The sequence below is a fragment of the Ascaphus truei genome, chromosome 6 (assembly GCF_040206685.1).
Source record: "Ascaphus truei isolate aAscTru1 chromosome 6, aAscTru1.hap1, whole genome shotgun sequence".
Taxonomy (NCBI): domain Eukaryota; kingdom Metazoa; phylum Chordata; class Amphibia; order Anura; family Ascaphidae; genus Ascaphus; species Ascaphus truei.
Window position 1 is genome coordinate 88,220,107 of NC_134488.1, and position 24,950 is coordinate 88,245,056.

At 38.0% G+C, this 24,950-nt stretch overlaps 1 protein-coding gene across 3 annotated transcripts in view; it reads left to right on the plus strand.

Annotated features, from left to right (window-relative positions):
- Nucleotides 1-24,437, plus strand: part of PER3 (period circadian regulator 3) — a 43,597-nt gene extending 19,160 nt beyond the window's left edge. For 2 of the 3 annotated variants that reach the window (XM_075605018.1, XM_075605020.1), the window contains 13 exons: nt 1,627-1,783; nt 3,144-3,249; nt 5,722-5,850; nt 6,850-6,976; nt 8,972-9,116; nt 9,440-9,561; nt 13,808-14,011; nt 14,990-15,241; nt 15,662-16,395; nt 17,506-17,689; nt 21,145-21,325; nt 21,650-21,800; nt 22,875-24,437. In XM_075605018.1, coding sequence (XP_075461133.1) covers nt 1,627-1,783; nt 3,144-3,249; nt 5,722-5,850; nt 6,850-6,976; nt 8,972-9,116; nt 9,440-9,561; nt 13,808-14,011; nt 14,990-15,241; nt 15,662-16,395; nt 17,506-17,689; nt 21,145-21,325; nt 21,650-21,800; nt 22,875-23,030 — 2,648 coding nt within the window. In that variant the 3' untranslated portion in view covers nt 23,031-24,437. The remainder of the gene's footprint in view (nt 1-1,626; nt 1,784-3,143; nt 3,250-5,721; nt 5,851-6,849; nt 6,977-8,971; nt 9,117-9,439; nt 9,562-13,807; nt 14,012-14,989; nt 15,242-15,661; nt 16,396-17,505; nt 17,690-21,144; nt 21,326-21,649; nt 21,801-22,874) is intronic. The other variant, XM_075605019.1, reaches the window with a different exon arrangement.
- The last annotated feature ends 513 nt before the right edge of the window (nt 24,438-24,950 follow it).

Here is a 24,950-nt window from a genome sequence, read left to right on the forward strand (position 1 = left end):
TACATTGGTTATCCAAATACTGCTGTATAGTGTAGTTGGTTATCTTACAGCATACACTACAAGTGCAAAAGAAAAAGTGAGGTGCTCCTTTAAGAGGACAATATGTTGATAGTGAAATATTACAAATATATATTAACAATTAAACTTATAAAGGTGGTTTTAAATATTAGTGATGAGATAAAGGGAACGTCGCAGTTCAACCCTATAAAGAGAAGATACAAGATTTTTTTTTTTTTCTACCCACGATAAATTCGTTAAGGTGTGGTTGACACACACTTCAAGAATCTTACAATTAATACCAGCATTGTACCATAAAATATTTTATTTATTTTAAACCTATTGAAGCAATATAATGGAGAAAATACGCTTCTACCTTATGAAATCTATTTATTGGTTGCTGCACGAGTTCCCCCTAAGGCCTCGGCCATGTTAGTTGCTTGCTGGCGGAAGCGCGCTGAGGCGCGCTCCCGCTCAGCACTGAGCCCCTACAGCCGCAATGAGAGCGGCTTTAGTAGGGGCTCACCTGTGCTTCCGTGCGCTTGCGGAAGCGCAGGTCTTAGGGGAATTTAAAATTCCCCCGCTTGCCAGCGATACAGGCCGGTCACGTGAGCGTTTCACCCAATGAGGGCAAACCAGCTCCGTGACGTCACTGGCCCGCCCCCGGCCAGTGACGCGCCCGCCCCCGGACCGCCCCCTGCAGGCCCGCTGACGGCGCGTGCGGTAAGCAACCGCAAGGCCAGGGAAAGCACCCGCTTTCCCTGAGCCTCAGCGCGCCTCAGCGAGCAAGCAGGGAGCATGGACTCAGCCTAATGCTTGAAACCCGTTACACGCAAGTAATTTTATTGTATGGCTATAATCTATTCTTTCATAAGAATAGTATTAAATACAGTAAAACCAAGATGGTCCCTATGAAATAGTTTACTTAACATTGCAGCCCTACTGAATTCTTTATACAAATTCTTGCTAGAAATGTGTGCTGTCCTTTTTTCCTTGTAGTAGTCCTCTCCTATTCTTATTCTTGTAACTAATATTTAAAGTACCCATGGGCAGAGCAATGCACCTATATGGTTTCTACAATCGGTTGCCTTAGTGGAGATGAAGTCCATCAATCTACTATAAACACCGCGGCTTACAGTGTGTGTTTGCAGTTGTGACTTAACTGTGATCTACATCACGTTTCCTAGGTTTCTCCTACTTTAGTGTCTGGAGAATCTATATCATAGGTGAAGGTTGTACATTATATTAAATAGGAGTGTACTGTAGATGATCAGGAAATGGAAAAAGGCAAATGTTTGTGCTACTGCATTAAAAGCGGTTAGTGAATATGCTTTTGAACATTAATGTAAAGTCAGAAAAAGTGTGTGCTGTCGAAGAGGAGAGGCATTAAACAGTGTTTTAAATCCATTGTTTTTGATGATAAAAAAAAAAGCATATAGTGATTTATGACTTATTAATTGGTATAGTTACTATATTGGAAGTATACTGGAAATTAGTGTTGCAATTGGCACTCACTCGGTATGCAATATTTCTATATTCAAATTATCCAGAGAAAATGTGTGTACGTAAAATTATTTGGAGATTGTGAGTTTAAAAGATGATTCTGTATTTTTTGTTTTCTTTAATTAGTCCTGAAGTATGCTGGGCAGCCACCATTTGAGCATTCCCCGATCAGGTTCTGTACACAAAATGGAGACTACATAACATTGGATACCAGCTGGTCCAGCTTTGTTAATCCTTGGAGCAGGAAGGTGGCCTTTATCATCGGTCGCCATAAAGTCAGAACGTAAGCCCACATATTTATTTCCCTATGTACCACTTCTGAAATGAGAACCAGTTATCTGAACTATGCACTTGCACTGGGGGATTTTTTTTTGGGAGGGGGGGCGCGGCACATAGAGGCCCCACGCTCTTCCCACAGGGACCGCGCGAGGCGATGCGTTGTTATGGTGACGTGGCGTGTTGTTCATGACGCCGCATCACCATAGCAATGCGGTGTCAAATGACGCAGCGGGTCACATGATCCCCACGACGTCATTTGATGCTGTAGGAAGGTAGGGTTGGGCGTGAACACAGAGGCAGTGCTGACGGGGGCTCAGGGCCAAAATATTGCGCACCCCTGCACAATGGTCTGTTTGCTTTGCAAGCCCCTTAGGCAACAAAACGGTTAATATTGAAGCTGGAGTTGGAATGTGATAAGAGTTTGGCAGGGGGAACCCCATTGTGAAATGGTGCTAACAGGAAATACATATATTATATATTACCGTTCATGGTGGTCAGACTTCTCTGTCTTCATTTCTTTTGTAAAGTAGGAAGTAACAAGAGTATAGAAGAAATGTGCTTTTCAGTAGCTTTTTGTTTTTACGATGCAGCACTCCAGAAATTTTCTGTGTGGTTGCATCTTTTTATTTTAGCGATGGAATAAGATGGCTCCATATAGCGTGAGTTCTAAGCGAGAATACAAAAATAAATGCAGGGCACTGAGTTATTTTTGCAGTGTAAAGGAGATAAGGGATTCAGAATAAGGTCACAAGTGATCTATAGTACCAGCAAAAATAAATAAATGTATTACATTCAAAATGCACACAAGCCAGGTGTTCCGTTCCCCAGGGAGGACCTTCTTCAGACCTCTGAAGAAGGTCCAACTGGGGAACGAAATGGCAGACTTGTGTGTATTTTGGATGTAATAAATGTATTTTTTGCCCTAAGTTTTTATATATTTTATGTTGTTTTTTTGTTTATGGTTTGAAATGTTCTGGTGCCCCTACTCTTTTCAGTCTTCAATAATGATCTATCTACAGTTTGTAAGGGAGCTTCAATGCACATGTATGCAGGTGGCACGATCTTTTATATGCACACAGCCCTAGCCTCTCTGACCTGAGTCACGTACTTCAATCTGATTTTTCAAGACATTAATACTGAATTTCCCAAAACAAACTGTTTTTAAACACTGACATAACGGAAGCAATGATATTGGGAACTATGGCTACATTTCTAAAACTACCACTGACCGATCTACATATCAGAACCAACTCCAACACCATCCTAGCCCCTGTCACTAGTTATAAATAAGTATTGCTAGGTGAACTGGATAAATTGTCTGTGATTTTAAACCGAAGCGCTGAATATATTTTCTTCTTTAATAGGGGTCCACTCAACAAAGACGTTTTTGCTGCTCCAAGCAGAGAAATCATCAACGTTGACAAAGAGATGAAAGAGTTACAAGGACAGATCTACAAGGTTCTTTTACAGGTATAGAACACAGAAAATGGTTTGCTTCTGTTATTGATTGCTTTGTTAACAAGATACTACACTGATCACTACTCCGTCCTCTTTCTTTTCCCCCTGGTCTCTTTCCTGGCACGTGACAATTTTTTTTTAGATTTCCTCTTCAGAATGGTGTTGTGTACAGATTATACCCATCAACTATCTTCTGTTTTTGATATTGAGATCCATTTGTTGTGCTTCATTTCAACAAATTATTTATTGTACAGGTTTTGAAGTCCACATAGTTGATGCTTTTACCTTTTTAAAACACTTGTCATTGCATAAGAAAATCATTCTACTAAATCTTTAATCCCCAACATATACTTCCTCTTCTCTGGCTGGTAATTTCTTCCTATATTTCCAAGCAAAGTTTTTCCCAACATCTGGTCTGTGGGCCAGCACTAGTCTTTAGATTGAGTTGGTCTATGGAAGAATCACTTCACTGATCCCATTACTTAACAGCATGGGATTGTGGGAGTTATAGTTCTGCATCTGGCTTGTTTTACTTTTAAACACAAGGGCATGTTGGAGGGACTAGAAGTCGTCAAATTTGGGGGTAAGCAGGAGAGGACTACATGTATGTTTTGGAAAGTTATTTCTAGCAAGTTTTTGGCCACAGTTGTCCTTTGCATAATGAAGAATATATTACAAACCATTTAGCATTTAAATAATACAATTACCAGACCCTAGCTTTTGGCACACTCTAAAAACACCAAATCAGTCTCCTTTTTATTTAATCATTTTATTCTATGCGTGTTTAAAACACAAGTCTTGTTTATTTGGTCTATTCATTTTTTTTTTTTTTCAAATAAATAACATTTTGAACAAATGTAATCTGTTTTTCATCTCCAAACTAGCTGGCACTTCATGCCAGTTCCTGCAGATTTTCTTTGCTTTCTGGTCTAGATTCGAAAAGCAGTCTTCAACATACAGTAATTGCAAGTAGCAAACACAAAAGACAGTGAGGGTTTGGTCAACAGTGAAGTTTTTTTCTATGGAGAGGAATAGTACACACACACACAAGCTGGAATAGACATACAAGATTTTATATTATAATATGTATATAATTATATATAAAATGTACTGATGAGTCAAAGCTAGTTGGAAAATTAGTAAAAAGAATTTCCAGTGCCATGTGTTTTCTAATTCTGCAGTCTTCTTTAGGCAATCAAACCAATTTGCATATTATCAATGCCATCTATTTTTCTTGTTTTTGATCCCAGTTTTGATGACAATGCTCTCTTCAGCTGCAAGTTCTCCATTTCCTGTTTTTTTTTCTAGATTTCTTTAAATTGTGATAGTTTACAAATAATACTACAATTGAACTGTATTGAATTACACGCGTATAAAAAGACCCCCGGGTGACCGTCATTTCTTTGTAAAGACCGTTTCCTGTTCATTGCGTAAAGGAAAAACCCCAAACCTGCAAAATAATTCTGAATTTATTTAGGCCACAGCAATTTTCTAAAGGAGGCTTTGAAATGTCACGTCTTTTGTTACTTTTCTTCACCATTGTGATATATAATTGGCTCCTACGGCAAAGCAGAGAAAGTGACATCACCAGTAGTAGATGGCGCTGAATTGCTACAATAATTTGTTCAAAGGAATACTATAGAAATATTTTAGCTTTCATGCCTTGCTAGTTGGAGGCTGGTTTGTGACTCATCAAGCACATGTTTCTTTCAGTTTCAGCCCATGTTGTCTATTCTAGACGCTCTGTCTTTGGAGAATAGTGCAACTTCTTATTTCTGAATGTTATTCAATACTGGTCATCATACGATATGACATGTGCCGACTCTTCCAGCCACCGAAGCGGTTAATTTGTCCCCCTATATACAGGCATACCCCGGTTTAAGGACACTCACTTTAAGTACACTCGCGAGTAAGGACATATCGCCCAATAGGCAAACGGCAGCTCGCGCATGCGCCTGTCAGCATGTCCTGAACAGCAATACCGGCTCCCTACCTGTACCGAATCTGTGCGCAAGCGGGGAGACTATAGAGCCTGGTACAAATGTGTTATTTACATCAGTTATGCACGTATATGACGATTGCAGTACAGTACATGCATCGATAAGTAGGAAAAAAGGGACTGCTTCACTTTAAGTACATTTTCGCTTTACATACTGTACATGCTCCGATCCCATTGCGTACGTTAATGCGGGGTATGCCTGTACGGACACTTATAGTTTTTCAGAGCTTTGATGAGGGAACACAGATTTCAGTGAAGTAAGCACATTCTAAACGCTTTTTCCCTGCAACACAGGAAGCTTTAAAGCACAAGTATTGTTTTTGTTTAGGGTTGAGCTCTACTCTTAACTGAGAATAAATGTTGTATGTATGTATGTATATATATATACACGCACACCCCCCCCCGCCCCCTTTGGTTCTTCTAACTAGTTTCTTACTAAATAGATTTCAGCCATTTACTTTTGTGCACTTTCTCATTTTGTTTAGCCCGTTCATAACAACGGATCCAGTGGTTATGGGAGTTTGGGAAGCAATGGTTCTTATGAGCATTACATAAGCATAGCGTCTTCCAGTGATTCAAATGGAAATTGTGTGGATGAAACTCACAAAGAACCGGTAAGCTTCTCCTGATTTACTTTGTCACTGTTTATAAAAGTAGATTGAGCTCAGTTGAAAGACTGTACAGTATATCATTTTGGCCTTGAGAAACTGGTTTGAGGTATTTAAGAAGTAAACTGGTATATTTGTTTCTAATACTGTCCCACTAGTTAAAAAAAAAAAAAAAGTACTGGTTAAAAGAGATCTGGATCTATCTTCATTCATGCCCATTTTGCTACAGTGCCAAACGAAAAATAAATAAATCACAACACTATTTAGTCACAGCAATATAACATTAGGATAAACCACTAATTCAAAGAAGAAAAGCCTCGCTGTCATGGAATTGGTTTGAAGTAGGAGGCACAGACGGAACATTATATTGTAAGCTCATTGAAGCAGGAATTTATTGGGCCTTTTTTGTTTATCCTTTTTATATTCATTACATTTTCATGTTGCAATATTTTTTTGTGTCCAAAACATGCAATTTATCCGTTGATGATAAATTCTTAACCTTTCAGTGGTAGAAGTCTTGCAGTACCCATGTGCCACCCAACTTCTGGGATTTGTGGCCATGTGTTCGCTGTTGTAGCCATCACGTGACCGGAACCGGCCCCTGGTGATACGAATGGAAATGGAGTGCCCGCCACTTTTGTGTGGATCGGGCTCCACTGGCGAGACAGATCAACCCCATGAAAACTAGCAATAACATGATGTATGCCAGGGGTGGCCAACTCCCAGTCCTCAAGGGCCACCAACAGGCCAGGTTTTCAGGATATCACGGGTTCAGCAAAGGAATGAGCTACTGTTTTAGCCACCCTTCAGGACTGGAGTTGACCCCCCCTGATGTACGCGGAATGGCATATGGGCCTCTGGTGTGCTAGGGCCCATGCTATACTAGGTATATATCATTAGGGTAATCATTCTCCTGACACCTTATACAAGTCATTTGATTAGTTTGCAGTTTGGCTTAGCTCATGGTTTTATTATTCCAACTTTTCTGTTTACATTTTGCTATAGATGACAATAAAACAAGTCTGCTCAGACATAAATTGCATAAAGAATTTAGGTCAGCAGGTGTATATTGACACAAGGAGCAAACCCCTGACCAAGAAGTGGGAGACACTGGACAAAGAGAGACAGAAAGGTGAGGTTTCTTTGGTAAAATAAATAAAATAAAAAGTGGCTTCTTAGTACAGTAGATTGCATACCTGTAAGTTGCATGATTTTAGTTATGCCTGTTAATGAACCAATAATAACTACATTGTCATTTTAAAGCATCAAACCTATTAGTAAATATTATATAGTACAAGTTATAAAGACATGAACATATAAGGAGACAGGTTCTCCTAAAAAGATCCCAGTTTACTGCACAACAAGACTGAAAATAATTAGGGTTCAAATACCCACCAAAGATAAGGTAGAATAGGCTCTAAAGGGTACAATTAAGTAACCGCTCCCAGCACTGTGGGAGGACAATTACCACTAAAAATGCCCGTAGGCAGAAAACAATAAATACTTTAATGTTTATGAAAATTCGGCGCAGTAACACATACTCAAAACTACTATAAAAACAATTAAAACACATATATCGGGTGGTGAAGGGTTCAGGGATATCTAGGGTTAAATCCAGAGTAATAAAGTATGTATCCCCTAGCCAAATCACTGTTGTTCATATGAGACAGTAATGGGAAAATAAGGGTTAATTAGCATAAAGCAATAGTCTCTCTTGTCTCAAGATAGGGTGCTGGTATGGGTAGAGCTGATAGGATGAGTGCTGTAAATACCTTAGTGAAAATATAACAATCACAGTGGACAGTATATAAACAGCAAAAGGTGCAGTGCATCAAATTGTGGTATATCAATCAATACTAGGTCCCGTGTGTAGTATATCACACACTCAGCCCACAGTAGGCATCCAGTAGGATCGCGATGACGTCGTGTAGGAGGAATCACGGGTGAGGTTGTTCCTGATCATAGCTGGTAGGGCGGGAAGAGCTGGGTTTGAATGGTGCAGGTCTATTGTGCTTATTGAGTGCATACAAGCGCTCGGTTTGATCTGATTTGACAGTGTTATGATTGTTCCTACTGGATGCCTACTGTGGGCTGAGTGTGTGATATACTACACACGGGACCTAGTATTGATTGATATACCACAATTTGATGCACTGCACCTTATGCTGTTTATATACTGTCCACTGTGATTGTTATATTTTCACTAAGGTATTTACAGCACTCATCCTATCAGCTCTACCCATACCAGCACCCTATCTTGAGACAAGAGAGACTATTGCTTTATGCTAATTAACCCTTATTTTCCCATTACTGTCTCATATGAACAACAGTGATTTGGCTAGGGGATACATACTTTATTACTCTGGATTTAACCCTAGATATCCCTGAACCCTTCACCACCCGATATATGTGTTTTAATTGTTTTTATAGTAGTTTTGAGTATGTGTTACTGCGCCGAATTTTCATAAACATTAAAGTATTTATTGTTTTCTGCCTACGGGCATTTTTAGTGGTAATTGTCCTCCCACAGTGCTGGGAGCGGTTACTTAATTGTACCCTTTATAGCTTATTCTACCTTATCCTTGGTGGGTATTTGAACCCTAATTATTTTCAGTCTTGTTGTGCAGTAAACTGGGATCTTTTTAGGAGAACCTCTGTCTCCTTATATGTTTATGTCCGTCATCCCTATCCCTTTTGCACCGACTGTAATTACATTGTTTATTACTTTATCAAATATTGCGGTGAGCGGTATTTCACAAGTTATGCATATAGTACAAGTTGGACTGATGTTTTCAAGTGTATGTATAGACAATAGTCATTGGAACTTGAATGGAACAGACTGCTTCCTTTTAACCTGCTTAAAAAAAATGTGTTTCTTATTTATTTTTTATTTATTTATACAATGTTTTACCAGGAAGAATACATTGAGAGTTACGTCTCGTTTTCAAGTATGTTCATCAGTATCCCAGCTACTAGAACATTACCTTTAACAATGATAAAACTTCATCTGAAGTGAAACTTCTTTTTTTAGATTTTAATGCAATACCAAGAGAAAACAAAGCATGAAAGTATGGTTCTCTTAATTGTTTATAGTAAAATAAAATTATATATATATTTTTTTTAACAGCAAAGGAGAATGCAGATACATGTTTGCGACCATATCAGGAAAATGCTGCAGTGGAAGGACCAGCTGCTTCATCTAGTGATGCTTCAGGGAAGGGCCAACAAATCCCATCGTACCAGCAAATAAACTGCGTGGATAGTATTATTAGGTGAAGTTTAAAACATTTCTGCACTAAGCTAATATAAACTTGTTTGTGTTTATTTTTTAATTTTGTAATGCAAGTTCTTTTTTTGAGATCAGATAATACTGAGACTTTCAATATTAGTCTCCTCAGACTATCAATAATAAAGAAAATGATCGTTAGATGAGAGACCCCCCTCCCCCCTTTAAATGAATCTAATTTTAAAAATAGACATCTGCTTTTTCATTTCCCTTATTTCCGCAAAATCATAGCAAGTTTATTGTGATCAGAGCAACTCGGCTTTTCGCATATTGATGGAGAACCGCTTCCTAACTTTTCTCCTATTGTAGGTATCTGGAGAACTACAACATCCCCGCATTGAAGAGGAAATGTGAATCCTCCTCAAACACGTCGTCGTCAGAAGGTGACAAGCAGGTCTCTCACGGGCAGAATGACTTTGAGATTTTGGAAGGTAATAGAGATTAAGGTGTTCATAGGAGTGAAATGTGCCATAATGTTTGTCTAACAATAATTGCCACCTGAAATCAAAAAATGGATTCTCATGAGCAAAATTTCCATTTTTAACTTTAGTTTACAATTATTCTAACATTGAGGAATGGTACAGTATATATAATTTTTTTTACCACCCCACCTTTATGCTATTCTTAAAAAATAATTGGGCCCTTATACATTCGATTAAATTGTTGGCCTTCCTTAATTTGCCAATTGCTACCTGCTAAAATATTGTCTGTTCTAACTGGGTGCTAGAAATCGCTGACTGTAAATTATGTTTACCACCGCAAATTATAGAAGTGGCCATATAACCGTTAATAACCAGTAGTTAAAGAGAAGTGTCTGAAGTTGCCAGAATTTTCAACACCGCTTTGTTGCCGGGAACATCCACAACTCAAGTGCACATTCAGTTGTCTTTGCGGAATCTCTTCATTTTGTTTTTGGGCGCATTATCTTTTTATTGCTTATCTTTTTCCCGGCAATGAAACAAATTTCTTTGTGGTGTCACCTCACACTTTATACCATCTACCTTAGGGACACACTCACAATAAAGCAATTTCTTCAAGGAAGAGAACAATGTATTTACAGACCATGTTCTATTGTTCTATTGTGGGCAAGATACATTGATGATATTGTGATCTTATGGGAAGGCACTAGAGAGCTATTCTAGGAGTTTGTTAGAAAACGGAATGACCATCAGAATAACTTATGTCCATAGTATATAGGGGATGATAAAATTGTCTTCCTGGACTTGGTGATAAGGGGTAGCGAAGGGAAGCTGGAGACAACAGTACATAGTAAAAGTACAGCAACCAATAGTTTGCTCCATGCTGATAGTCACCATCCGAGACCCCTAGTGACAAGTATACCAGTGGGTCAATTCCTTAGAGTCAAAAGGAACTATACCACTGAACAGGAATTTGAGACACAGGCAAAAGCTTATGCAAGAAAGATTTAAGTCTAGAGGATACAGTTCCAACTGTATAAAGAAGGCCTTTAATAGGGCAAAATATACTGGCCGTCCTACTCTCCTGAGCAAAAAGAAACCTCCAAACACTGACAAAACAGTAAGAACCAGTGGTGGCCTATTCATGCCATACTTCAGAGACATTGGCATGTTCTCTTGGAAGATCGTGATTTATGTGAGGTTCTGAATTCAAAACCCTCAGTAGTCAGTAGAAGATCAGCCAATTTAAAAGATATTTTGGTGCATAGTCTCTTTGAATGTGAAGAAAACAACGACATGGCTGGAGGAGAGGGAAAGTGGCAATTACAAGTGCCAGGGATGCAGAGCATGCCAGTATATGCAGACAACCAAAAATGGAATGATTCAAGAACATGGCGTATGAAAAACTTTACAAACTGCAGGACAACTGGTGTGAAATACCAGGGGGTGTGCGTCTACACAAGAAAATATGTCGGCAAGACCTTCCGACCACTCAGGAGAAGAGTATTGGAACACATAGGGGACATTAAAAACAAGAGATGCACCATTGGTAAAACATATCAACTCACAGCACAATGGTGACCTCTCGGGTCTCCTCTTTAAAGGAATAGATCACGTTCCAGAGACCATCAGAAAGGGGAATTGGAATAATGAACTCGAGTGTGAATCCAAATGGTTTTACACGTTGGGAATTCTTTCCCCTCTGGGCATTCATGAGGGGTTTGTTTTCTCACCATTCATTTAAATTGATGTATCTTCTTATGATATCCTGTCGACAGAATCATATTAGAAATGCCACCTTTAACTAGATAGATGTAATAATATCTGTCAGTCCATTACCAACATTAGAAGAACTATTTTCTATCATACCATTATTTGTTATTCCAATAACTAGTGACAAAACAATATTTAGTTCAGTGGACCACATCCGCCTACATAGTGGATCTAATACACCAGAAAAAAATCTAAATTCACCAGATAAATTGTGAACCAAAAGCAAACAGTTTAACAATTCTAACTGGTGATATAGAGACCACTATATTACAGATTTAGACCCGACGGCAGCTCTACCTCCTTTTCACTAAAGAGCCTGTGCACTGTCCGGCACATCATTCCTAAGCTGAAGCAGCGATGTGTATGTGCTACAATAGGGGTTCTTTTTTCCTTATTTCTTATAAGGTCCAGTCTATAATCATTATTACCCCTAGCACCCGGCACTACCATGACTGTTGCAAGAGTTCATCCCCCTTTCCCCTTACTACACTCTCACAATAACTTCAAAGGACAATCTGTTACGAGTGCTCCTCCAATGGAAGAGTTTAACCTGAACGTAGGAAGGTAAGTGGCACTTGCATGGACTTCTATAATGCAACAAATATTTATATGGTTTCTTGGGAGAGGTCAATGTGAAAACTTTGATCATATTAAAAATGTTTTGCATTTCATAAGTCCACGTGAGTGCTGCTTATCTTCCGGTGTTACATTTTGTCTTTTAATCATTTATTTTGGTAATTCTCTCAAGATTTTAATTAAGTAGTTTGTGATGTAGTGCAAAGAAATAAGCACAAATAGCACAACACATTAAAGTTAAACAAAGAAATGATTTGAGGTGTTTGTTCATAATTTGTTACTGCGGTTTAGTGTGGTCATCAGGTATACAACCCACATCCATAATGCCAGATGTTTGCATGTTCATTTCCATGTGCTCCACGTCTGCGAGTTTCTGTACTAAGTGCAGTATATAAGTTCATTCATCTGTGTTAAACCTGAAGTTCGCTAATATGTCCTTCCGATACCCAGAAATATTTTAAGCACTCATTTCAACTGCGTTTCATGTGAAGAATGTTTTTTTTATTTTTTTTTATAAACCGCTATTAGCACTTTATGATACATCTCTTTGATCTGCAGAGAACATATATATATATATATATATATTTTTAAATGATCACCAATCATTTTTATGTTGTGCTGATTTGCATCACTAGCAGCTGTAACACAATATATATCTGTGCATGATCATTATTTCTGCAGATTCATTGTGTACTAGGTGTCTACTGTAGCTTGAAATTTGCATTGTATAAAACACAGGGCCTCATGCAGAGAGCAGCGCTATTTCAAATCTCGCCATTTTTTGGGGAAATTCGCGCAGAAAACTGCCGAAAATGGCGAGTTATGGAAAACGCGCCATTTTTTTTTCTTTTTCAAAATCTCGCCGCGCGCCTGGCGAGAACCTACATCTCACCAGTTTTAAAAATATCCTAATGCAGAGAGCCGCGAACGGCATCTAGCGGCTGTTCGCGCCAAGAAAATGGCGCGATTTGCTACTATTTGCCTCGCCAAGAAAAGTTGGCAATTACATGGAGCTCGCCGCCTATAGGAAAGGGAAAAAAAAATGCGCGATTTTTTTTTTAACACATTTCTGCAGCGCGCATCTCTCCAATTCTAACTCGCCACACGCATTAATGCCAAACATTGCAGAATTCGCACATTTCTGCATATGGAGAATAAAACTCTCCAAAAAAGCTACTTTTTATTAAACTCTCCAATTTTTAAATTCGCTGCTCTGTGCATGAGGCCCACAGCACGTAATTTCTAGTCTGACTTAAAAAAATGTCATGTTGGGGATCCTGTCATAATAAGCTACCTGTGATCTATCCTTTTCATTGTTTTTTTAAAAAATTTTTTTTATTGGAGTATGGTTCATTATTGTTACCATTTGATTACTGAACTACACATTGTACAACAATGCTGAAAAGGTTGTCAAGATGTGTTTGAATACAGAAAAATTCACTGATCTGTACATTTTGTCTGATTTTTTTTTTTCCATTTTTTTTTCCATTTTTTTTTTTAATGAAAAAGTGATGCTGTTAAGTGTGCAATGTAGTTACATGGACCCCAATCAGCAAGCATTGTGTTTCCAAACTATGACCATCATCATGCAAGTTCTACCTTGATGTCTATCAGAATTACAACGTTGTGCTTAGTAGTAACACATGGGGATCGTTTATCGAAGTCTTCCTGCAGGAGAACAAGTGCAGTGCTGCTAAAAGAAAAAGCAAAATATTTTATCAAAGAAAAAAAACTTCTGTATGTAATGGAATAATTTTATTTGATAAACATGTCTGTTTTTACTGCACCTCTTTTCCACTGGGAAAACTTTGATAAGTAGCCCCAACGATGTTTCCAAAAGCCAGAAAGATAACTGTGACTACTTGATTTTAAAATCAATGTCATCACATTTGTCTTGTATCGTTGCAAGATGTTCCTGTCTTAGCGGCACCCATCTCCAAGAGCCCGCTATCAGCTGAATCGATGTTAACAACTGATGCTCAGACAACTGCAGCCGTGGTGGGAGCTCCACTGACCGATTTGACCCTTTCCATCAAGGCTATGAGTGTGGTTTCTGTCACAAGCCAGTGTAGCTACAGCAGTACCATTGTACATGTTCCTCAGCCAGAGTCAGGTACTTATCGGGTCGACTATTTTGAGGAGTTCATTATCATGCTGAATAATTTTATTTTGCCACAGAATTTACATACTGTACAGTATTGGTTCTGTTTACTGCTTATTTCCCAAACTACGGTAATACTCTCAGGAAAAGTTGTTAATTAGGACAGCAGTTTGGTGCTAACCAGCTTGGCTGAGCACTTACCATCAAAAATGTTCTACATAGAGAGCACAAAGGTATCATTATATTTAATAAGATTTGTTTTTCTTAAGTAGGAGATTAAGACGTTTTGAGGGCTTTGAAAGTTCAAGCAAAAAAATCAGTGTCGTCATTGTCTTAGACTGGAGCTTCTTTCAGTCTATCTATTGGTCTCCATTGATTTATGTGCCACAACGGAGGTAAAGTTATCACTTTAAACTCATCCCCTCCAATGGATTAAAAACACTCCAACCTTCTTGATTTCAAAATGTTGGGGAATGTAACCTTTCATTGCTGCAGTGCTACCTCACTGCTTGTAAAGATATTATAGATCTACTATAATTAAAACCATTTCCTAGATTTAAATGTTACAATTCATCATTTGGATCTGAACGCATAATAAATACTACCGTTATATAATGCATACTGCGTTTTTCAGGGGTTCATGCTAAATTTATTTGAAATGTGAAACTGTTTATATAATGAAGATTGCTCAAAATGATGAAGGAAATTTTAGACTTATTATTTTATGGAACGTTTTTCAATTTGTATAGTAAATTATGATGCTAAGCTAACCACAATATATAAATATATATTTATATTTTTGCTGCTTCCTTTCACACCATTTGTTTTTATATGGTTATTGTTTGTATTCTATTTTGCCTGTACAGTCTGACACGTGTAAGTGGTATAATAACATTGTATGTTTTTCTTGGATTGTATCTTATTGTAACTATAATTTTAAAGGTGTCTCTAAAATAACAAAATATATTTTTACTGTGTTGCTTTATTCAGAGGTTATTGCCATAGAAGATGCGACTGGTGGCTGTGAACAGATTGAAATGATATCCTTGCATGCACAAGTTGCCACTGTAGCTCCTGCTGAAGAATTTAAGCAAGTTGGTTTAACAAAGGAGGTTTTATCAGCTCACACTCAGAAAGAGGAACAGAATTATGTGGATAGATTTCAGCAGAGGATTCTTCAATCTCCCTACAGCAGCTACCTCCAGCAAGATAGCAGAAGTAAAGGCTGCTCTCATGAACAAGGTACTGTATACAAGGTACTTTACATTGCAATCTACAGTTTGCCTAACGTATTAGCTAAGTTATTACGAGCACTATGCTTACAAGAAATAAAGTAAGAGTTACCACTTCTGGTGTTCCCCTCTTCATGCTTTAAGATACCAGCATAAATATTTCCACCTTTGCTGTTAAGGTCCTGCCACTACAAATGGGACTATCCCTTAGCCCTTCGCAAACAATGTAGAATAAACTCAACAAGGGAATTCGTGACTGATTCTTGATCTCTCTTCCCCTTCAAAGTTAGTCAGGTTGTAAAACAACCACCAAGCAAAAAGCAGCAACACTTTCTTGTCATTCTAGTTGCCCTAAATTTGATGCCATGTAGACCCAGGCATATTGGTTTAGTCCTATCCATAGCATTGTCTATCTGTTTTATTTTCATAGATGAACCTTTTTCAAGGCAAACTACACCTGCTGTTTGGAAAAAAGGAAAGAAACATGGAAAACATAAGCGCCAGAAACCTATGGAATCGTCTGACAGCAATGGTTCCCATCCAAATTTCCCCTCATGGCTAAGAAGACAAGGACCTCTTCCCCAGGCTTTTCCACCATCTGAAGTGTCCCAACCAAGCCCATCCCATATGGCTTTTCCCCCTCCAATGATGATCCCAATACAACCAACATATTCCATGCCCGGCTTTCAGCTCCCACACATGACCGCAGTGGGAGGAGATTGCACAGCCTCATCCGAATGTGCACAGCAATCAAATATGCCTTGCAACATGCAGCCCTTCCCAGCATTTCCTTCTCCGTATATGGGTACACTCATGGCAGTCGTTCTCCCCAACTACAACATGTATACACAAATCAACACTCAGATACCTCAGCCTTTGTTTCCCTCTCAGTACCCTTGTTCATCTTCATATCCGTTTACTGGTATGCCTCGTGCACCTCAAAGTATGCCATCACAAATTCCCACAGACTTCATGGACCCAACTTCTCGAGCTTCATCTCCTATGTCAGAAGAGGGACAAAAAGTACTAAGTAAAGATCCACCACTGTTCAGTAACTCAAGGAGCAGTTCTCCACTGCAGCTAGTCCTTCTTCAGGAGGAGTTGCCAAAGCTGGTGGAGCCTTCAGAAGGAATCAAGGCAGAAAAACAAGTGGAAATCAAAAGTGTAAGTAATACAACTTTTGCAGCATCCAATGTAAATTGATGAAAGATGACCACAATTTGTTCAACATTCTTTATATAGTTTTTTTGTACTCAAACTATATACAATTAGAGTTCATGTGTTTTATAAAAGAAAATTCTACAACTCTTTGAGTTTTTTTCAAATGTAGCCTACAGTGCTTTATCTGGAAGAGTGCAGACTCGTATATATTAATGTTCTTTATACAAAGTGATTCCTATTTTAGTTATTGGCCACCTATTTTTGATTGCTTCCCTCTGGAGATGTGGCCTTCAGAACCTGGAACAATACTATTGCCAGCATTACGTTCTTTTCTTTATTAGAAGGAAGTACTTTAATGCATCCTGAAACATGTGTTCTGTCTTTAGGTTTTAGATCATAATAGGGCTTATTCATTAAACTGTGACTGTGTCAATCCAGACACTTATTGCATGGAAACTCCCATTGGCCTCAATAAGAGTTTCCATGTGATTTAGTGCCACGATCAGCACTGTTTAATGAATAATCCCCAGTGTTTCTTCCACTGCTGTCTCCTAGATCATTCCTCATTATGTAAATCTTTGGTGGGCAATAGGCGGTGTAGGTGCTGCACCTGCTGGCCGCCCCAGCAACCCTCTCTGTGGGAACAGAGATGTTGCTGCGGTGGATCGCAGCATTTCCATACTCCCTGAGCTGCTTAATGGCTGCATGCTTGTAAATACAGCTCAACCCCATTATAGCGCGATATGCTACAACGCGGATCCGCGTATAACACGGTGTGAGTGGCTCCCTTTTTTTAATATCCTTCTCGATATATATTAATAATAATAATATTTTCTGAGCCAAGAGCCTTTTGTGACGTTCTGTGTTTACTTTTATTACCTCTTCGCACCACTGTGGTATGCATTTTAAAATATTTATTCTTTAGATTTATCCCCAGTTCTCTTTTGGGAACCAGTTTCTATCCACTTAAGGTGTGTAGGGTGCCTTTTGAGGGCTCTGGCATATAATGTTGCCTACCTCCTTTGTGTAAACACTGTTGTAGATCTTATTTTTTTTTTTTTTTTTTCAAATTTGTAACGTTTCTTTCTTGCCGCCTTCTTTATTTTTTTTTAGGCGGAGGACAGTGGTAACAATGACAGCCACTCTACTTCCAGTGAACTTTTTGACCTGTTACTTCAGGAGGATTCCCAGTCTGGTACCGGATCTGCAGCATCAGGCAGTGGATCAGCTGAATCCAGTTCTTTTGGTTTTGGATCTAATGGTTCTACCTCATATGGGACCTCTGGAAGTGGCATAGGTAAGAAATGCTTGAAAATGTGTAATATTATTAAAGCAGTTGTTTGTTTTCCTGTTTCAGGTATTCAGTATCATGGTCAAACAGACAAAACAAAGCCATAGCTCATTATCTACTGTATTTAGGTTTGCTTGAAAACAGTGCAGAATCGAATTATGCTAGTTATAGAGTTGTGTACATTTGCGGAGGATGGACATATCCTATTGGTTCCAAACAAAAGGTGAATATTTTATGGTAAGAAAGAATTCTGGGACCGGTTGACTTTCAGGTCCTTGAGTTCCATGAGTTCCATGAGTTCCATGAGTGCAATAGTATTTGTCAGTCCTTGTATGCATATATTTCTACATGAGAACATCGATACCAGATATGAGCAAAGAAGATCCAAACAAAGAATCCTCCACTAAAATTGCACTCTGTTTCCATGTGTATATAGTTTGGCAGACAGATTATCCCAATAGTTCTACTTGCTAAATAATTGACTATCTATTGATCCAAGATCAGCTACCCAGATTAACAATAAAAAACAATAACATTTTATTACATCTTTAAATTGTGACTCTGTGCAATTATTTACAGTGTATATTGTTTAAAAATCCCTGTTAGAGTGAATTAGAAAGTATTATGTTAATCAAATATATTTTTTGAAGACTTGTAATTACATTAATATGTATGTCTTTCGGTAACATATAATATGTTTTTCTACTTCGACATCTCTCAAACCCACGGAATGTATCCTTATGCGGAATATATGTATAGGTAGTGAATTATCGTATTCTATATCTCATATACTTCCCATAACATAATCCAGTTCATCACACACAACGGCATTTAAATATCCATGCTATCTAGTATACAGGTACTGGGATTTAAAGAAACTGCCACCATCACATATATGAGTTTCTCAAATAGTTGTAAACCTATGTGTTATAGGTAGATGAATATATCCCTAGTGTGTACTTATAAGTATACTAGATTGTAGCATATGTTAAGTATGTCTTGGGTATTGTGTCAATCTTCCAATGTTTATAGTGTATAGAGAATTCTGTAATTGCAGTTTGACTCCTTTTGTACACAGGTCTATCTCTATACACTGTTGCAATATGGAGCCCAAGTTGCAACAGACTCAAATAGCACTGTGCAACAATTGTAAGTCTCAATAGGCTCCACACAAATATAGGGTCCACATGTATTCCCTCACTCCCCGGTCTCGGCGGACCTGATAGTGGAGCAAGGATGGTAACACTTGCAGTTGGATAAAGCAATTCAGGTCACGCCGGACTAATATATACTTATAATCTGTCTAGGAACATTCAGACATATTCGGATACAAGCTGTGTTCCGTGGGGAAGAAGCGTGGTGAAACGCGTCATTGAACGTCGAGTCTGCCGTCCCTGGAGCGACATCCCTACCCCACAGAACACGGCTTGTATCCGAATATGTCTGAATGTTCCTAGACAGATTATAAGTATATATCGGTCCGCCGTGACCTGAATTGCTTTATCCAACTGCAAAGTGTTACCATCCTTGCTCCACTATCAGGTCCGCTGAGACCGGGGAGTGAGGGAATGCATGTGGACCCTATATTTGTGTGGAGCCTATTGAGACTTACAATTGTTGCACAGTGCTATTTGCGTCTGTTGCAACTTGGGTTCCATATTGCAACAGTGTATAGAGATAGACTTGTGTACTAAAGGAGTCAAACTGCAATTACAGAATTCTCTATACACTATAAACATTGGAAGATTGACACAATACCCAAGACATACTTAGAATACGATAATTCACTACCTATACATTTTCCACATAAGGATACATTCCGTGGGTTTGAGAGATGTCGAAGTAGAAAAACATATTATATGTTACCGGAAGACATACATATTAATGTAATTACAAGTCTTCAAAAAATATATTTGATTAACATAATACTTTCTACTTCACTCCAACGGGGATTTTTAAACAATATACACTGTAAATAATTGCACAGATTCACAATTTAAAGATGGAATAAAATGTTATTGTTTTTTATTTTTAATCTGGGTAGCTGATCTTGGATCAATAGATAGTTAATTGTTTAGCAAGTAGAACTATTGGGATAATCTGTCTGCCAAACTATATACACATGGAAACATAGAGTGCATTTTAGTCGGGGATTCTTTGTTTGGATCTTCTTTGATCATATCTGGTATCAATTATATATATCCTCATGCACCATGTTACTTACCTAAAATTAAAGAAAAGAGAAAAAACAATTATTAGGATGAGCGATTTATAAAGTTTATTTTTGTACATGAGAACATCTCAAGAGCTGAAATCACTAATGTTAGGTTACAAAATCACCATGTTTTGGAAATGATGATAAAAATCACATAATTATAGTTAATACTTTTGTTCTCAGCAGTTGTTTCAGTTGTTAACCATTCTTAATGTATTTTACTAGATACAATTTCTACTATGTTTTACATGTAACATAGCTGTGCTTTTGTCCACTTTCTCTTGTCCAGAGGGACCTGCCATTTTAAACAAGTTATATATTTTGTTTGGTTTGTATCTGCGGGAGGGAGGATATTCAGACCTTGTTACAATAGTGCAGAATACTTTTCACCGTTTTTATTTCTATAGATTCTAAGCAGTCGTTCAAAGAGATTGAAACCTGGATATTGAAACATTGGAATCTGTCTATTAAAGAAGTAATCCAAGTCGACGGTTTTTTTTTTTAACAATATTTTTTTTTATACATATATGATTGAAGCGAGTTCTCCGGAGATGAAACCCGTTAATGTCCGCTCCGGGGATCCCCTGTTTCGAGAGATACTTACCTGCGAATTAGGTGCCGGTAGCAATTCTTGGTTACCAGGGTTCACAACATGTCTGCTGTTTAAGCTATTTCCCAGTCTGTGGGCATATAGGAAGCTGTAACGATATCAGTGCGGCTTCCTATTCGTCCATGTGATGTGGGAGCTTCAAACATGAAATCCCTGCTTGCTGAGCAGGAGCAGCTATCAGCACCTACTTTGGAAGTAGGGGCTCCCCAAAGCTGAAATTAACTCTGTTTAGCTCCATAGACCCCTCTTGGGATCTACTCTGAAATATAGCTCCATAGACCCCAGTTTCAATTCCACATTAAAATAAAAAAAATCACCGTCTTGGATTGCTCTTCAATTCATTCTTTGATGAAGACTACATGTAATAAGACATATCTGGCTTCAGTACATTTCCGTGCATGTTCAGCTAGAGTGTTTAATACCATATTTGTATAAGTTGCCAAGTTTAGCTATACATTTTAGTTTGCATTTGTTTGGCAGAGTGAGCGCCATTTACAAGGATTTTTATTTACATGTTTACCAAAAAAGTCTCAAGTTGGCCCTAATTGATGCATATATCTAAACATATTTGTTTTCAAGGTTGTTATATTGCATTTTCTTATTTATTTCTTTTCCTCTCTATATTACGCTCTAAAGGGAGTAGTAATAGCAGCAAGTATTTTGCTAGCAATGATTCCTCCGATACATCCAAGAAGGGGCATAAACAGCAGGAGGTGGTGGAAAGAGATGCTTTCCCCAAAGCAGTGGGAGACTCCATCTGGACTATGATAGAACGTACACCTACACCCATTATGATGACTTATCAGGTCCCTGAGAGGTAAGAAAAGAATATGTAGTTCTTCACCATAAAGTTGATGCTGAATTCTAGTTTGGATTTCTCACATACATGTTCATATTTCATCTCAACAGGAATATGTTTTGCAATGTAGAGGTCCGGCAAATATGCCCTTAATAATTTTTTGTTAGGTGGTTTTTGCTTTTTTTTTTTTTTTTTTTTTTTTTTTTTTGTGGCATTGACCAAGTTTTTACATCACAACTCATTGCATTTATTTGCCCTGGAATACTTCTTCAAATGTGGCTTTTGTTTTTGCTCTTATAAAGCATGGCTTCAATCTATTTAATATCTAATCTGTTCTTGTAGGGATAAAGAAATCTTGTTGAAGGAGGACCTGGAAAAATTGACTGCCATGCGGCACAAGCAACCCTGGTTTACAGAAGAACAGAAGGAAGAGCTTGCAGAGGTGCACTCATGGATTCGGAATCGGACATTCTCCCAAGAAATAGACACTCGTGTAAGGGAACCAACATTTCCTTTCAGACGTTATGGATTAAATTAAATGGGGCATTCCGTGTAGACCGTGCTGATTGACACTTTCATAGTTTTTAGAATAAGCCACTATGAATGAAGGATGTAATAATGTAAAATCGTTCTCATTACTATTTCTCAGTAGTGTATTACTAGTAAATAAAAAAACAGGCCCAGAGCAACATACAAAGTGACACAACATATAGTACAATACTTCAGTGCTAATCTGCTCATGAGTAATGGTCATTTAGTTAAACCCTTTGACCAAAGCATTATAAGCCTGCAGCCAACATCAAGGCATGACCAATTTGCAGGTCCTAACAGTAACCTGATAAAATGCTCATGTACATCTCTTTTTTTGCTGGAGGGAGAAAAAAGCCATACTGGATCGGTGATGCACAGGAATTACTAGTAAATTCACGCAACTAAAATTTGAGATAAAAAAAAAAAGGATGTTCCATTATTGAAGAATCTCATTATAAATACCCGCCTTGTTACTTTGTTACAAAAGTAGCTAGCTTGCAATTTAAAAACTTCAAGCCATTCATTGCAAATGAATTTCACTTAGGTGATGGTCAACGCTAGTGTAATAGAGAAAATTGTGCCTTTTTGTTTTGAGAGTTTTAGAACTTGTGATTTCCTAACAATGGATCATGTGGCTATCCTCAAAGTATTACCTTACAAAGTAAGCCCTTAAAAGCCCGTATTAAGGGAACGTTAGAAGATCCAGCTCGCTGGTGGCCATTTTGAATTTTCCAGAATGTTATAAGGTTTTTGCTAGTGTCCAGGACTGCCAGTAATTACAACAGAAAAGAGAAGGACTTCCTTTTCCATTCCTGATAGAGGAGGAAAGGGATTGAACATAGCCAAGTGATCCCTTTAGTAGAGATTGTGACTGTGGAACCAGAATGTCTGGTGTTATGCAGCCACAGACACCCTAAGAGGGTTACATTATTTTTGCATTGAAATAGCTTGTGCAGTGCTATTATATTATATTATTCAAGTAAAATATTTTAAAGGTACTTGTTTTAACTAGCAAACATCTCATTTTAACATACAGGGATGTGTCACGTGTATGAAAAGTGCAGCAGCGGCTGAGAAAATCACAGTGACAAAGGACCGTTGCCAAGAAGAGGGAGTCACTGCAGCTACTGAACAGCAGCAGTGCTTGAGCTGTCACCTCAAGGCGAAAGACCCCACAAACTCAGAATCTTGAATTTCTTTGTATATACTTTTCTTTGGAGTAGCTGTAACATTATTGAAGTCCATTCACAGCACACAGCGAGCAGAAACTCTGGGTTCTTTTTAGAATCTACTTTAGATTTATCAAAAACTCCAGCAGCTTTTTTTTTCTTTAATAGAAAGACCTTGTGCCAAGTCACATCTACTGCCCACGGTGCAACTAAAACAATGTCATGGACGGTTTCCGTTTAAAACGGCTGTTACATTTCCCAGTGGACCTCTTTATTGTGCGTTTTGGATTGGCCTCACGAATTCTATGAACATCAGGTTATTCACAATGTTTTCCAGATTCATAAGCCTTACGTCTTGTTCTTGCTGTAAAGGTCATTAAGCAAGTAATAGAAATGTGGTGCCCGAATAATTGTGTTTTTCCTGAAATAACTGGTTGATAAAATTTGTATTCTGTAAAAATAAACAAAGATGCCCTGTACTTGTATTCGATGCAATAGGGACCATGTTTTTTTCTAACAACTTGTACAACATTGAAATAGAAAAATAATGTTTGAATTTTAATATTTGTATCCAGTTTAATGAGCACATCTTAACACACTTAGTGCTTAGAATGATTAAAATACATGCTATTGTTTTTAAGGAGTGAGACAGTTAAAATAATTTGATACATCAAAGCTGCAGTACAAGCAATATCCTACATGTGTTTTGTTTTTTTTGTTTTTTTCAATGAATCAGTTCTGTACTATTGGAAAATACTTGTAGCATTTAAAAAATATATATATGTTTCTAATGTAGGAAGCATTTTTGTTTCTATAGAAACCATTTACACAGTTAAAATCCCTTCAACTTCTGACAGGCTCTGGCTCTTGAGCCCAGCCCTCTTTCTAGCAGTGCACTAATTGTATCTAGTAACTGCCTGGTCACATGATCTTCCACACCGAACTTTGCATTCTGGGTAATGTAGTCCTCCAAGAACTGAATTAAATAACCCTGAGCAAAGCGATCAATTACAGGAGAATGGATTGATTTACAATTCAGCTAAAGCACTTGTCGGTGTGCAGATTGTATTGATGCACATATTGAATGGAAAACAAAACGCAGCTTGAACTGCAGCTTTAACGTAATGACTTCTGTTTCTAAGAATGTGGTGAGCTTATTTGGAATGTTTTTATATTAATGATATTCAGTATAAGGGAAGCATTACATCCTTATTACAGCTGTGATCCCTGCATTTGTATATTGGACCGGTTTCCGTATCGCAAATATTTGTGCCACAAGAACTGCAAAACAATATTGTGAGCTTTAAAAAAAAAAATTTTTTACACATGCCGTGGAGATATATTGGTTTAAAGCGCAATGCAATTATCAACCGGTACAAAATATGCTTGAGTGACATGTCACAGGAAATAAAATTAAATGTACAAATGAGCGTTAAACTGGTGATTTTTAGTATTGTACTTCTACAAACACTAAATCCAGTTTTAAGTCTACGTGTATATTACAGAACTTTCCATTGTATTTTATCTGAGGGAAATAACTTGCTGACTAATATTTTTACTAAACTTTTTTTAAACAGACAATGTATATACTGATAAAAAATGCACAAATGCGCACCAGGGATTAATGGAAGGTAATTTATTAAAAATACACAAAAACTGAGGGGATCCAACCCCACCTCAGAACAGCTGTGCAGCTGGACGGCTAAGTACTACCAAGGAGAACACCTAATGGTGACTAAACCCTAAGCTGCACAGTATACAAATACAGTAAAATTTATATAAAAAACATGAAAGAAAAAAACAAACATGAAAACAACCTATCAACAGATTTGTATAGAAACTGCCATAAGGTTGGGCACTGGCAAGGGGAAACGGACACTCACACTGAGACAGTCAGCAGACTCGCGGTGTCTGCACAGGATCCGGATCTCGGCACCACGGAG